This window comes from Oncorhynchus mykiss, chromosome 3, assembly GCF_013265735.2.
Source record: "Oncorhynchus mykiss isolate Arlee chromosome 3, USDA_OmykA_1.1, whole genome shotgun sequence".
Classification (NCBI taxonomy): Eukaryota; Metazoa; Chordata; class Actinopteri; order Salmoniformes; family Salmonidae; genus Oncorhynchus; species Oncorhynchus mykiss.
In genome coordinates, this window is record NC_048567.1 from 55,130,788 (window position 1) to 55,146,533 (window position 15,746).

General features: G+C 41.5%; 1 protein-coding gene across 4 annotated transcripts; it reads right to left on the bottom strand.

Annotated features, from left to right (window-relative positions):
• Positions 1-606: 606 nt before the first annotated feature.
• On the bottom strand, positions 607-15,601 carry idh1 (isocitrate dehydrogenase (NADP(+)) 1). 4 transcript variants are annotated; one of them, XM_021597395.2, is made up of 9 exons: positions 15,129-15,599; positions 13,465-13,593; positions 4,659-4,950; positions 3,622-3,724; positions 3,022-3,199; positions 2,602-2,753; positions 2,020-2,160; positions 1,684-1,846; positions 607-1,584 (listed from the first exon to the last, which is right to left on the bottom strand). In XM_021597395.2, the coding sequence occupies exons 2-9, from the start codon at positions 13,584-13,586 to the stop codon at positions 1,491-1,493; spliced, it is 1,245 nt and encodes a 414-aa protein (XP_021453070.2). In that variant the 5' UTR covers positions 13,587-13,593; positions 15,129-15,599; the 3' UTR covers positions 607-1,490. The 4 variants fall into 4 exon arrangements, with proteins under 4 accessions (XP_021453070.2, XP_036830517.1, XP_036830516.1 ...); XM_036974622.1 differs by lacking the exon at positions 15,129-15,599 and adding an exon at positions 14,601-14,621 and having other exon boundaries at positions 1,170-1,584; XM_036974621.1 differs by lacking the exon at positions 15,129-15,599 and adding an exon at positions 14,055-14,175 and having other exon boundaries at positions 1,170-1,584.
• Between the last annotated feature and the right edge of the window lie 145 nt (positions 15,602-15,746).

A 15,746-nucleotide genomic window follows, 5' to 3' on the forward strand; every position in this document is an offset into this window, starting at 1 on the left:
AGTGGATGCCATCTGGTGCAAAAAGCTAATCATGTCAAGGGTGCCCCTGAGTGTGTATGAGGACAGTGCACTGCTGTAGGCCTATACTCCCAATGTGGATGCATCACCCAGACAGTCATCCATACAGTGATATATTAGGATTATATGGATGTTGTGCTGCAGCTGATAATACATTGGATATGAAGCGCCTATTGTCTATCTCTGCATGATATTAAAGAAGCTACAGATGATATATTCATTCCACTTCAGTGACTGAGTAATGGCTCAGTCCTGGATGTCAGATTCAATCTGACAACCTGTGATATGGTACATTAATAGTCATGTTGGTTTGTATGATTACATGGATACTGCTTTGTACCCAGTGTTACTTTGCAAACCTACCATTATATTCAGTTTTGAGAGCAGTTAAAAGGAATATGCACATACATCGTCATGACAATGTCAAATGGATTACAATGGCACCATCTGGTGGCAAACTTTAAGAGGAAAATGGTATTTCCACACATTTCCAGAAGATATAGTGGAGCTAGATAAACAGTTCTTTCTTTCCCTTTAAAACATTTGGATTGATTGGTTAAGAGACAAGAAAAACTAAAAGCACAAGACCACAATAAAATAAAATATTTATTGAGTTAATATTCTAACCACACACACCGTCGAGTACCAACCAACAACCCGATACTGGCAGACGTACATTGACACTGGTTTCTGTATTTGAGGAGTAAAGTGTTAAGCTATGGATTATACACACAAAGATAACACGCAGGCCCACAACAACCCCTTACACAACCATCCATAAGGAGTAAGTGATGAGAACACCTTTGTGTGAATCAAAGACCACGTGAACAGTCAAAAATCAAGCAGGCTTTCGTCTACCACAGTAGTCGACATGGAATATATTATGTGTGACACGGATCAATTACTTGACATAAAACAAATAAGGCAACAAGGGTAAGACGACCCTCAAACAAACTCAGGCAGGACAATCCACTATTACTGATCACTGACTGACAACACTTAAAAACACACACGTCATAAAAAATAAAATAAAAAGTGCAATTATCGCAAAATATATTACTGACTGTGTCCAGTCTGATTTCTGGAACCATCTGTATGTGATGTATTGACAGTCATAAGATCATACTTGGCAGAATCCTAACTTGGATAATCACATTTAACTCTTAAATCATGATAAACATGAGTTATGCTCATGGATCTCAAGTTAAGATTCAGGACACTTAGACTGGATGAGTGTTACCAGAAGATATGGCTTTGCTATAGTGGTGAATGATCGATGGAGGGGCCTCAGCTCAGCCTACATCCCCTCCTCCTGGACAAGGAACCTCCATTAGCAGACAGACTCCTGGAGATGGGAACGATTGATTCAGTACTGTGTCAAACAGTCCCTCCGTCAGTGGTTTAGTGTTGGCTTGGGACCCATAGTCCTGGGTGTCAACAGTGTGTGTGTGTGTAATTGAGAGCTAAGGAGATCACAGTTTGGGTTGGTTGGACATCTTGATCTTCAAGTTATCCGCCAGCTTATCCAAGAATTCAAAGGTGTTCAGGTAGTCTGAGCGTTTGGTACTAAGAAAGGAGAGGGGAAAAGTAAGAAAGTTTGAATGTCTAGTTTCATAATCAGGTTTACTGTGTGTGTGTGTGAGTGTGAGTGTGAGTGAGACTCACTTTGCCATTCCTTTGACACAGATAGCCAGATCCTTGGTCATGAAGCCAGCCTCGATGGTCTCAATGCAGACAACCTCCAGGGCCTCAGCAAACACACGCAGCTTTGCGTTGTCATCCAGCTTCGCCCGGTGCAGCAGCCCCCGCGACCACGCAAAGATGGACGCTGCGCACACGCGACCATAACACATAAGGGACATCTTTTCCTAGGTCCTTGTATTGCCTTTATTTCTCTTGGCTGGTACATTCAGATCTAAAAACTGTGAAAAGGAAGAAGCTAGACTAGAGGATTTAAGAGCAGGTATTATCAGTCATAGAGATACCATTTTTTCTATTTACCAATGGGGTTGGTGGAGGTCTCCTTGCCCTGTTGGTGCTGTCTGTAGTGGCGTGTCACTGTACCGTGGGCAGCCTCTGACTCTACTGTACGACCGTCAGGACAGATGAGCACGCTGGTCATCATACCCAGGGACCCGTAGCCTGGTGGACACACAAATACATCTGTCGCAAAGTGCTGAACAGCAAACTAGAGCTAAAAGCTTGTACAGCCAGAAGGGGCGACTGCTTATTTAGTTGTTGTTTTTTGCCTCATTCTCCTCATTATCCTGGAACTCCTGTTGCTAAAAGTGTAACTCAATTTCTAATCAGAATACAGTGTATAGTCTGCCTTGAAAACCTAGAGCTAAGGTGAGAAATATAGCAAATATAGCAATGTAGCCAATTACATTGTTTTCATTCAGAAAGCCTAGCTAAACAGTAACTCACTTCATGATACGGTTTACCCCTCAGAGCTAGCTACTGTAGTACACAATCTCACCTTGTGCTACTGTTTATCCCTCAGAGCTAGCTACTGTAGTACACAATCTCACCTTGTGCTACTGTTTATCCCTCAGAGCTAGCTACTGTAGTACACAATCTCACCTTGTGCTACAGAGTCAGACTGAACGTCTCCGTCGTAGTTCTTGCAGGCCCAGATGAATCCTCCATCAGACTTCATGGCCTGAGCCACCATGTCATCAATCAGACGATGCTCATACCAGATCCCCTTCTGCTCAAACTTAGAGCGGTACTCCCTGCGACACACACGGGAACAGGTCTGAGGACAGGGTTTGCACACCTAAACCTCAAACTGTCCATTCTAAACTAGTGAGTCATACATTGAAAAGAGGCATGGTAGTTGGGGGGGGGGGGCTTGCCTGCCATTGACCATATATCAACCATTTTTTATTGATAATGATCATGTTTCATGTGTATGATCTACTTCCTGAAAAATATATTGCTAATAGGGACAATAATGATTTACCCGACTTGATTAAATGTTCTGCGGTTAGGCAGTCTTACTTCTCGTAGATCTCCTGGAAGATATCTTTGAAGCGTCCATCATACTTCTTGAGGATGGTGTTCTTGGTGCTGAGGTACAGAGGCCAGCCTTTAACCAGGCCCATCTGGAAGGAGCTGTGGGCAAAGTCCCTGATGGAGCTGTCGGTGTTGTACATCCCCAGAGCCACACCACCTGAACCTGGAGGACAGAGAGACAGACACATGCATCATTCTCATGTAGATACGGTACACAATCACACAAACACACACAAAGAAACATGCATGCACACACACACAGCCTCATTAAGACAGCCTTTTCTCACTCAAACAGAACGATGGCGCCAACCTTAAATCAAAGTTCAAGGTTTGTCTAGAGTAGGTTCAGGAAAGGGAGGTCCATGGCAGATTTATCCTACAAGCAGAGTTAAATCAGATAACGCTGGTCTCATTTTGTAATATTTACACTGCACACATAATGTAAAGATAGCCTATGGTGCCAGCCTGGGTACATCGTATTGACTAACACAGTGTTATATAAGGGAGACAATCTGTACTGGACATTATTGCCTATACAAGAACAAAGATATATATTTTCATCGACAAGTAAACATGTTGCTTGACCTTCAAAGTCGTGGACAACAAAGTTCATTGGCTCCCCAGACTTGGGTGTGAATTTCATCTCCAATCTCCCAGGCCCTGGTACTACAAAGTCTGTGGCCTTGTACTGTGAAAAGAGGCAGGAGAACAGGTCAATAGCTGTAATACAGACAGGACTCCATCTAGTGGAGGAAAACAGCAATGCCACCCCCTGTCTGATGCAACAGGCAATAATGGCAGACCCTGGTTGTGACCCCACTCTCCAAGGGCATCTCAGAGGGATATGCTAACAGTTCTTTATGAATAGATGACAGGTTACAATGCTGTTGTATATTGGGCTAATATGAAACATTATTCCGAATGGCTTCTACCAAATCAGGAGTGTGGATGCAGCAGAACAAGCAAATCGAGAAATAGCAGTAAAACAAAACATGTATCATGCATCCAGGCCGTAACGTGACACGATTCTCAACAATCAGTAACCAACCCAGCGCTCACCTCATTTGTCATTTGATCATATTAACTATGGCATGGTGCCAAGTACATGTTCTATTATCCTCTAGCTGCTGTACAGTATGAATGATGTAGCAGTTTCAGACTTGGATCCAGGGAGACAAGTATCAACATCATGGTCCAAAGGGCAACAGATCCACTTAATCAGTGACTGACTGAGCCTTCAGCGACAACACCAGGCCCCTGCCTGACCATCTGTCTCCCTGTGAGCAGGCCTGACAACCACAGCTCTAGTCGGCATGAGGTTAACATGTGATCAACTGGGTCGGTTACTGATTTTGAGACCTGTGTACAAGATCTCCCTTCATTGAAAACGTGTTAACAGATACAAGGAACTAATAAACACTGCGTCGTCTACCTACGGCCTAGCATCCATCCTTCCACCTTTGAGGGAATCAATTACCTTAAAAAATGGTAGATTTAAGGAAGCGAGGTAGGAAGAAGGGCCTAGAGAGCGACCTTGAGACTCATTAGGGGTGTAGGGAGTAAAGAAGGGTTGATGAATGGTTAGTAAGGGTTCTACTGCTGAACGGTTGGTAAAAGGTTACCTGGTCTCCGTGGGCATGCCTGCCGATGATGATGGGTTTGACCCAGCCGGGCACAAGGCGAGGGATGTTCTTACAGATGATGGCCTCCCTGAACACGGTGCCTCCCAGGATGTTACGGATGGTTCCATTGGGCGAACGCCACATTTGCTTCAACTTGAACTCCTCCACCCGGTTCTCATCCGGCGTGATGGTGGCACACTTAATGCCCACGTTGTATCGTCGCGTCGCTTCCGCCGCCTCAACGGTAACCTTGTCGTCCGTGGCGTCTCGGTTCTCCATGCCTAGGTCGTAGCTGATGGAAGTGCAGGGAGGGGGTAGCAGAAGAGAGGGGCAGGGAAGGGGGTAGGGAGAAAGTAGAATTTAGTTACAGTCGGGCAAATGCCATGAAAAGTGTGTGGGCCTGTGAAACTAATCTCTGACATATTATTATTTGTTTTACAGTTGGCTATTCTATGATACAATCATATTTAATTATGATACAATTGGTGTATTTTTTAAGTTTGATTTGGATCTATTTTAGTCCCCATTTGGACTAATCTTAAACAGTCCTTAAACATTAAAATACAAACACATTTTCACATATAACACACTATTACAAACATGCATAATATACTAACATAATGACCCAATAAATACTCAATCTAAAAAATATTGATTCTTCATCTACTATAGTCCCACAACATTTCTATGTATTATATTTAAAATTGTTTTAAAATAATGTTTAAATGTATATATTGAAAGGTTTCTAGTTTGCTCAGTTAATTTATTCCATTTCTTTATGGCTCTAAATCAAAATGTTATTTTGCTTATTTCTCTTTTCTGTCTGAATAATGCATAGATGGTGGACAATCTATTCCTAGTATTTACAGAATGTCTGTCTCTTACCAACTGAATACCGTTGTGAATAGAACTTGGCCGTTTTAAATGATGCATATTATGAAATAAAATAAGCATGTTTTTTTCCCAATTGTCTTGTCGATTGATGACCAACCAAGAACACTGAGCATGACCTGCAACAGAAGAATCATATCTCCACCTGAAAACAATCCTTGCTGCTTTGTTCTGTGCATTCTGCAGCCTCCTAACTTCACTTGATGATGCATTTCCCCAGACCGCCGAACAGTAGTTCACCTGACTCGTGGTTTTAAACCTTCTATAATGAAGTCCGTGGGAATTCCCAATCCAAACCGCTACCTCAGATGACTGAACCACCTCACCATGAGTTCCCTGTCCCCTGCTCTACCAGTTCACAGAGCCACACTGTAGCAAAACAGCATGGGACCCAGGAAACAAAGCCTTTCGGTTAACATTTTTGTCAGTAACCTACACACAATACCTCAAAGTGGAATAATGTTTTTAGACATTTTTACAAATGAAAAGCTGAAATGTCCTGTGTCAATAATTATTTAACCCCTTTGTTATGGCAAGCCTAACTAAGATCAGGAGTAAAATGTGCTTAACAAATCACATGGACTCTGTGTGCAATAAGTGTTTAACATGATTTTTGAATGACCCACACATACAGATAATTGTAAGGTCCCTCAGAAGAGCAGTGAATTTCAAACACAGATTCAACCTCAAAGACCAGGGAGGTTTTCAACGCCTCGCAAAGAAGGGCACCTATTGGTAGATGGGTAAAAAAAAAAAGGAGACATTGAATATCCCGTCGAGCATGGTAAAGTTATTAATTACACTTTGGATGGAGTATGAATAGACCCAGTCACTATAAAGATGCATTGTGTCCCACCACCCGCCAACCTCTTTTTCCACTTCTGCTACTCTCTATTCATCATTTATGCATAGTCACTTTAACCATACCTACATGTACATACTACCTCAATAAGCCTGACTAACAGGTGTCTGTATATAGCCTTGCTACTCTTATTTTCAAATGTCTTTTTACTGTTGTTTTATTTCTTTGGCACACACACACACCTTTTTTTCCTCGCGCTATTGGTTAGAGCCTGTAAGTAAGCATTTCACTGTAAATTCAGTGACATGTTGTATTCAGCGCACTTGACAAATAAACTTTGATTTGATACAGGCGTCCTTCCTAACTAAGTTGACGGAGAGGAAGGAAACCTCTCAGGAATTTCAACATGAGGCCAATGGTGAGTTTAAAACAGTTAAGAGTTTAATGCCTGTAAAAGGAGAAAACAGAGGATGGATGAAAAACAGTTACTCCACAAAACTAACCTAAATGACAGAGTGAAAAGAAGGAAGCCTGTACAGAATAAAAATATACTCTCAAACATGCATCCTGTTTGCAACAAGGCACTAAAGTAATACTGAAGAAAAAAATGTGGCAAAGCAATTCATTCACTTGTCCTGAATACAAAGTGTAACATTTAGGGCAAATCCAATACAACATATTACTGAGTTCCACTCTCCATATTTTCAAGCATAGTGGTGGCTGTATCATGTTATGAGTATGCTTGGGGACTGGGGAGTTTTACCAGGATAAAAAACAAACAGAATGTAGCTAAACACAGACAAAATCCTAGAACAAAACCTGGTTCATTCTGCTTTCCATCATACATTGGAAGATTAATACACCTTTCAGCAGGACAATAATCGAAAACACAAGGCCAAATCTACACAGGAGTTGCTTACAAAGAAGACAGTGAATATTCCTGAGTGGCCGAGTTACAGTTTTGACTTAAAATCTACTTGAAAATCTATGGCAAGACCTGAAAATGGTTGTCTAGCAATGATCAACAACCAATATGACAGAGCTTGAAGAATTAATAAAATGGACAAATGTTGCACAATCCAGGTATGGAACGCTCTTAGACTTACCCAGAATGACTCACAGCTGTAATCGGTGCCTAAGGCGATTCTAACAAGTATTGACTTAGGGGGTTGAATACTTACCAAAATCAAGATGTATTAGTGTTTCCCCCCCCCCCCCCCTTTTCATATCAACTTTGACATTAGTGTTTTGTATAGATCATTGACAAAAAAATACAATTAAAAACATTTTTAATCCTACTTATTAACAAATTGTGGAAAAAGTAAAGGGGTATGAATACTTTCTGAAGGCACTGTTGAAGATTCTAACAGACAAAACTCCATCTTTACCCGCTGCTGCGTGACTGAACAAATTAATTGCTCCTCTGAAAGACCCAACACATCCTCGCAAGGGATGGGGATGCTCTGCTCACAACAACAAGGTAGTGTAGGAAGGAACACCAGTTTCATCACCCCACAAAAATAGAACTTTGTGTGCACACGTACTTCCTAAAAGACAAGACTAAGCATAAATACCCAGAATTTGCTTGTAGGCCTTTCCTTGTGGAAACTGAGGCCTTCAGAAACTACTCTTCATCCAGTTCTCATTCCACTCCCCTCCTCTCCTCCTTAGCCTAGTATTACAACAATGTGCTGCACCACAGAAATACTGTACGTTAGATAAGAAATATTAGGATACACAACCACAGATCAGCACACAGTAGAGGTGTAACTCAATGTCACTGTGAAACACCACACACAATCTCTGAGACGGTGTGAAACAGCACTACAGGCTTTGTGTAATTGTGTGTGATGGAGATAAGCTGCACTGCCTCCTGAGAGGGCTGTTTATGAAGTCTGAGGGATTGACCAAAATGACCCTTCCACTCACACCACATCCCCCACCACAATGAATCCATTCCTAAAACTAATGAGGGTGCCCTACAGACACACAGAAACCGAGACAGCAGGAATAACACAACCCACCAAGAAGCCCCCCCACCTCAAGCTATCAGTTAGGCATTCTTGCATGACCAACTTCACAGATGCCACAATTTGATTTTTTTTTTTAATTACTAAAAAAATAAAAAACTTCCCTGGACATTTGTAATGATAGAGGTTAGGTCATGGGTTTGGAACGCTTGGAGGTTTGTATGACTTGACTGTGCTCATATAATTACTATTACACCTTATCTTCTTGCATTAATACTGAAAATATTGTGGGAAAAAAGCACGAACTCATAAGCTCTTACAAACCGACCTTATGGATATATTCCGGGCCTTTAACTTAACGGTCCAAAACTCAGTTTTGAAGTTGAGTTAAGACAGAGGGTGAGGTCATGTGAATTGTGATATTAACTGCACTGCAGCTGAACTCCTGTGTGTGTGTGTTAATTCTGTCAACAAAAATAATGAAATTCATCAAACACCTATTTTCAGTGGCAATTAACTAGAAGATAACAGACTAAATAGACCCAGAAAAAACTCAATGGAAATAATTTTTAATTTCAGTTGATGAAAATGACACTAGACTAAATTATCTCAGACTAAAATCTGACTAGTAAATGGAATGGGCAAGAGTTTTTGGAGAGATTGAACAGCTCTCCAAACTCATTAAAAAGAGAAAAGTCCCCTTTTCAGGCCCCGGTCTTTCAAAGATAATTCGTAAAAATCCAAATAACTTCACAGATCTTCATTGTAAAGGTTTTAAACTCTTTTTCCCATGCTTGTTCAATAAACCATAAACAATTAATGAACATACACCTGTGGAACAGTCGTTAAGACACTAACAGTTTACAGACGGTAGGCAATTAAGGTCACAGTTATGAAAACTTAGGACACTAAAGAGGCTTTTCTACCGACTCTGAAAAAGACCAAAATAAAGATGCCCAGGTCCCTGCTCATCTGTGTGAACGTGCCTTAGGCATGCTGCAAGGAGGCATGAGGACTGCAGATGTGGCCAGGGCAATAAATTGCAATGTCCGTACTGTGAGACGCCTAAGACAGTGCTACAGGGAGACAGGATGGACAGCTGATCGTCTTCACAGTGGCAGACCACATGTAACAACACCTGCACAGGATCGGTACATCCGAACATCACACCTGCGGGACAGGTACAGGATGGCAACAACAACTGCCCGAGTTAGGCAAAAAGTGCTCTTCATTGATGAGTCGCGGTTTTGTCTCACCAGGGGTGATGGTCGAATTCACGTTTGTTGTCGAAGGAATGAGCATTACACAGAGGCCGGTACTCTAGAGCAGGATCGATTTGGAGGGCCCATCATGGTCTGGGGCGGTGTGTCACAGCATCATTGTTGTCATTGCAGGCAATCTCAACACTGTGCGTTACAGGGAAGACATCCTCCTCCCTCATGTGGTACCCTTCCTGCAAGCTCATCCTGACATGACCCTCTAGCATGACAATGCCACCAGCCATACTGCTTGTTCTGTGCATGATTTCCTGCAAGACAGGAATGTCAGTGTTGTGCCATGGCCCGCGAAGAGCACGGATCTCAATCCCATTGGGCATGTTTGGGACCTGTTGAATCGGAGGGTGAGGGCTAGGGCCATTCCCCCCAGAAATGTTCGAGAACATGCAGGTGCCTTGGTGGAAGAGTGCGGTAACATCTCACGCAAGAACTAGCCAATTCTGATGCAGTCCATGAAGAGGAGATGCACTGCAGTACTTAATGCAGCTGGTGGCCACTCCAGATACTGACTGTTACTTTTGACTTTGAATCCCCCTTGTTCAGGGACACATTATTCCATTTCTGTTAGTCACATGTCTGTGGAACTTGTTCAGTTTATGTCTCAGTTGTTGAATCTTGTTATAATCATACAAATATTTACACGTTAAGTTTGCTGAAAATAAACGCAGTTGACAGGGAGAGGACGTTTCTATTTTTGATGAGTTTATATTACCCTACTACACTCCTAAAGAAAATTTACTTTTTACTCCATACATTTTCCCTGACACCCAAAAGTACTTGTAATATGTTGAATGCTTCGCGGGACAGGAACATTTTTCAATTCACACACTTATCAAGAGAATATACCTGCTCATCCCTACTGCCTCTGATCTGGCAGACTCATTAAAAACAAATGCTTTGTATGTAAATGATGTCTGAGTGTTTCAAATAAGAACATCATGCTGTCTGGTTTACTTAATAAGGAATGTGAAATTATTTATAAATGTAACTTTTGATACTTATATTTAAAACCAAATACTTTTAGACTTTTACTCAAGTGCTATTCCACCACTGGAGTAGACAGCAAAGGCACCACAAGTTGACTGGGAAAAATACTACCAACCTCAAGAGAAATCTGAAAGCGCACCATCCCAATATACCGTATATGTTCAGGTAATAAAATATTTATAATGCTAGCTAGTTAGTTTGCTCCAACCTAACAGACCACTACTTGACAGAACTTGGATTGCAATTGAGCTACAGTATGTCAAGGGGCATGGCTCCAGACTGCAAACATTTAGTCACATTTTGACTTGGTTGCTTCAGTGCCATTTGATCATCCTTATGGTCACATTAATCAAACGTTTCAAAACGTCCTATTTTTCGGCAGATAAAAGCATGATTTGGTCAAACAGTAAAGTGCATTATCCTCACAATTCCTTTAATGAAAGAGTCTACCCAGCTCCTGGGCCTGTTTCGCTGGGGCCTGTTTCAATAATGAGCGAGCCTCTCTCTCTCCGGATGTGCGCACTGGGAGAGGAGAAAAAAAAAAAGGCTTCTGATTGTACATTTCAAGATGCAATTGTGGGAAATACAAAGCTTTGGATGCAACTACTGTTGTTCTCAACTTTCTTTGGCTATATTTTTTATTTTATTTGTCATCTCTTAATATTGAGCTCAATAGCAACTATTTTACAACCAAGATATTTGATATGGCTTTAAGATAGGAAGCATGCATCGGCCATTCCGAGTGAATCATGCATTCCTGCTTGGACATGTTAGATGAAACAACTTATTTATTGAATAGCCTACCACCTCAGTAGTCTATTACACAGTCTAAAGCACTGTGAATGATGTGATAACACCTTTTTTATATGGTGTGACGCCACGGGGGAAAATTGGTGCAACCAAATCATGGGCTGGTGATGCCAACTGAAAAAGTAATTGGCACCAGTGCCACCAGGAGAAAAATGCTAGTCTGGAGCCCTGTCAAGGGGGGATTTTCAATCTGCTGCTGAGTAATGTGTTCTTCTGCCAATTTGGCTGTTGGGAAGAGAATCATGCAATAGAGTGTAATGCAGAAAACGATGTTTGTGCACATGGAAGTCAGTGATTTATGTGACTACAATTAAAGGGCTTTTAGTTTACTAAAATGGCCCACTGTTTGTCATTTTGACAATAACTAGACTGAATCAATATTCAAATGACAAAAATGTGACTTAATGAAAAAAGACTAGACTAAATAAAAATAAATTGTGCCAAGATTAACACTGGTGTGTGTGTCATCAGTCCACAGTCTAAAGGGCATATATTGGCTGTGCAAAAAGGAGGAGTGGGAACTCAATGGACGGTACTAGAGAATGAGACTATAACTGTTCAGATATACAGACCAGAGTTGTACATCTTGAAAATGATATTTTCTTGATTGTCCTTGGTCAGTCAGTAGAGTAGCAACTACAGTAGACTGCTGATGTCATGTGATCAGATTGTCTGCAGGCTTGGATAACACATGGCTTTTTATGCTACACCTAGGGACAGACTTGTCCTCAGAATTTGAATATGCATTTGTCTATTCAAGTGATCAATTATTATACCAACCCCCTTTGATCTGGGCAGCACAACAGAAGCACACTTCTCTCTTATCTAATACTTAAAAACACTCCACACATGCTGAACAGACATCTAACACAGGGTAGCATAAGAGTACAATAAAGAACAGGCTTAAGTGATAATGCCAGAGAAGCCGGTGTTTGGAGGGTATATTGGCACGGGTGATGTTAGGCAAACCGTGACATTATATCCTCCAAACACCGGGTATTATCACTTCTATAAAACGGGTTACCAACACATTCAAATGATTGACATATTTTCATAAAAACAAGTACTTTATGAATTTATTCATACTATTTCATCCTTCCACAAGATATAGTCCAGAAACAAATCTAGGGTTGCTACCCAAGCCAATCAGTTTGGAGAGACACGACCCAATCGTTCAGTCTTTTTGTTCCTCATCTATGGACGTGTCCCAGTCGTTTGTTCTAAATGTTCCATTACCATACTGGCTGGCAATGTTCTTATCCCTTGCTTGCTAGCTAGCCAACTACGGCTAACTTACAGTCGCGTCAAAAAGTGTAGCCAGAATAACAGTCAAGTAGCCACATTTGCATTTCTTTACGCTGTTTTCTAATGATATTTATTTGGATACATCCATAACAATGAGCTAATGAGGTGTGATTTCGTCTGGCATACAACATTTGTTCACTCGTCAGGACACTGTTGTTCCGAGGAGTTAGTCAACAAGACAGCTAACACAATCACTTCAAACTGAAGCTGGAAAGTCTGCAAACTAGCTGCACTGTTTCATTTTACCTTTTTTCAATTGACATTTATTTGTATATATCCATAAAAATGATGCCAGCTGATTCACGATTTCAACTGACTGACTGGGCTGATGAGACAGTGGATTGCACAATCAGTAAATAGGCATTTTATCGTCAGATTTAGCTGGTGGAATAGACACGGCTGGAATGCATTTTTAACCAATCAGCAATCCGGATTAGACCCACCTGTTGTATAATGCGCAATAATATGCAGGTGTGTCCTTGGTGATATTGTGCTAGTGTCAAGGGTTAGCGTAGTGCAGTGCACAGCGACTATCAGCATTTCCACATCACTTGTGTGTACTCCTGGAAATTACAGGGAAATGATGTTGACAAGCTCATCTGGTGTCTTCTACACCCATCCCCAACCCCCCTCCCCCCGAACTGGGAGGGGCTACGTGAATTTCTCCAATAAGTAGCGCTCATTTTCATTGAAAAACGTTTCCCGTTACAAAATGCTTTTCTACGGTGTTCACTAATGAATACAGTCAGCAGGTAATAACTCACCTGTGCAGGTCCATCTCCAGGTAGGGGAAGATGAGCTTCTCCTTAATGAGCTCCCAGATGACTCTGGTCATCTCATCCCCCTGCATCTCCACCACCGACCCTGCCTTAATCTTCTGAGACATCCTGGAACTTGGGAGAGAGATAGACAAGGGAAGAGAGAGTCAGGGTCAATGGTAACAAGAAAGGGGCAACTGGCAAGCTTGAGACTATACTGCCAGGCCTTTTGAGCGTTGGAAGTTATTTCAGGAGTGATACTGTTATGACCATTTTAGCCAGCTATATGTACATTTTAGTCTTTTAGCAGACACTAATCCAGAGCGACATACAGGAGAAATTACGGTTAAGTGCCTTGCTCAAGGGCACACCTACTGATTTTTCACCTAGTCTGATTGGGGATTCAAACTAGAAACCTTTTGTTTACTGCCCAAAAACCTGTAGGCTACCCGCCACTTACCAGTGGCGTGTATTCACGGATGCCAAGGAAAGCCAGCCCCCCCACTCCCCAAATGTATACAAAATAAATAAATATCTTAAGTTTCTCTGCGTTTCATAAATTTCCATCAATTTGCAAGAGGATGAATGTAACTCACAGGAGAAAGCATCCGAGCGAGCAAAACAACGCCCCTCTGTCTCTCTACATGTAGGCCATATATCTGATGCTTTCTGGTCCAAACAAGTATGACATTGTTGCCGCCCGTAGCATTGAAGGCAAGGGAAGCCAGCAAGCATTTGGCCATTGATAGTACAACATTTGCCAATCAGCTTTGAGCAAGCTCAACTGTGAATTGTTCTGGCGCACCAAAAAAATAAATAAGTAAACGGAAGCCGGATTTGATTTTGGCGTCACTCCTATCAAATCCCATTGGTTATGTTGTCCTCCGGTGGCCAGCTAAAATTTGAACTTTTCTAAGTTAAATAACAGGTAAAATAATATAAACTCTGGGTGACAAGTTTCAGTCTAACAAATACCTCGACCAAAATGTATTTATACAACTATTTATCTGAATGTGAACATGGGATACATGACAGGTAGGATATGTTCAGTTACTTCGACAAAAAAACAACCCTGGAGATAAAATGTAACCAATCAACAATGCGGTAACGTTACTGGTGCTAGTTTGGAGTAGATAACCTACATTGCTTCTTCTGAAAACTTTGTATCAATGTTCAATCATTCGACCCAGAAAGAGCAGCCCCAGAATGTTACACGATAACACACATGGACATCATATGACGAGGAGGAGTTGGTAGTATAGGGAGGGATACATTGGCAAAGACTAGACGAAGTTATAAACTTTACATCTCACTTTACAGTCTGTCTGAATGACCTAATGTTAATCCTGATTTTCTACTTCCTGAATGTATATGAGCCGGGTGTGAAAAGAGATGTCATTATCATCCTTTACAACAAAGCTCCACACGTGTGAATGATTTAACAGGCCTACATCTCTGGCAACATTAAATGATCTGAAAGCAACATTTCAATGCATTGTGCAGTGTACATTCCCGTTTCATGGTTTAAATGACCCCAATAGCTTTTGTTTAGTCCAACAATGGTTACTGTTGCAGAACACAATGGGGATTTGCGATGAACACACATGTAAGCTTTAAGGCATAATAAGCAACTCTCCTGAAATGCATAAGAAGATGTTATGAATGCCTACCTTTGTTTCCTGCCTGAACAAGTAATATTCGATGAAGCAGTAGAACGTCTTGTTCTACACCGACTTCCAAAAGTATCAACAGAGGCGTCAACCTCGTCGGCAACCGTGCACTCGCCCGCTCGAAAGACACTCCCTGTACCAATCAACGGAGATGTATAATCTAAAACAGCCAATACAGTAACCCACACAGCAGTGGGAGCGTGTTTATGGGCGGGTGTCGGGTAGGTGTTTGTTCATAGAGGGTCGGTTTGTGCTGTGCTACTCATTGCAACATAAGAACCTGTTCATAACCAAGTTGTTTAGAAATTCATAGATTAGATAATCTGCGGTAGATTTTGACAACAAAAAAGAGTCATATGACATTCATGCGCTTTCAAATAAACCTATTTCAAAAGATGTAGTTGCTAGGCTATCACCAAAGAGCAAAGGGCTAAACGAGAAGGATAACTGGGCCAGAAATCGGTGTTCTCCAGCAGGTGGCGTTTTTCGTTCACCAAGTCATTCGTTTTTGTATGGTGGTCAATGAGTGTCGAATTTGGTTAAAATATGAAGGGCTTATTGCTACGTGGCTTATTTGATCAAATAGAAGTTTCGTAATGATTAGTTTGTTACGAGTGT

Excerpts from the sequence above, each read along its gene's own strand:
- idh1 (XM_021597395.2), bottom strand. The coding sequence starts at position 13,586 with ATGTCTCAGAAGATTAAGGCAGGGTCGGTGGTGGAGATGCAGGGGGAT. Across the intron at positions 3,725-4,658 it reads GGCATGCCCACGGAGACCAG|TACAAGGCCACAGACTTTGT; the intron begins GTAACCTTTTAC and ends CTCTTTTCACAG. Across the intron at positions 2,161-2,601 it reads GTCTGACTCTGTAGCACAAG|GCTACGGGTCCCTGGGTATG; the intron begins GTGAGATTGTGT and ends TGTGTCCACCAG.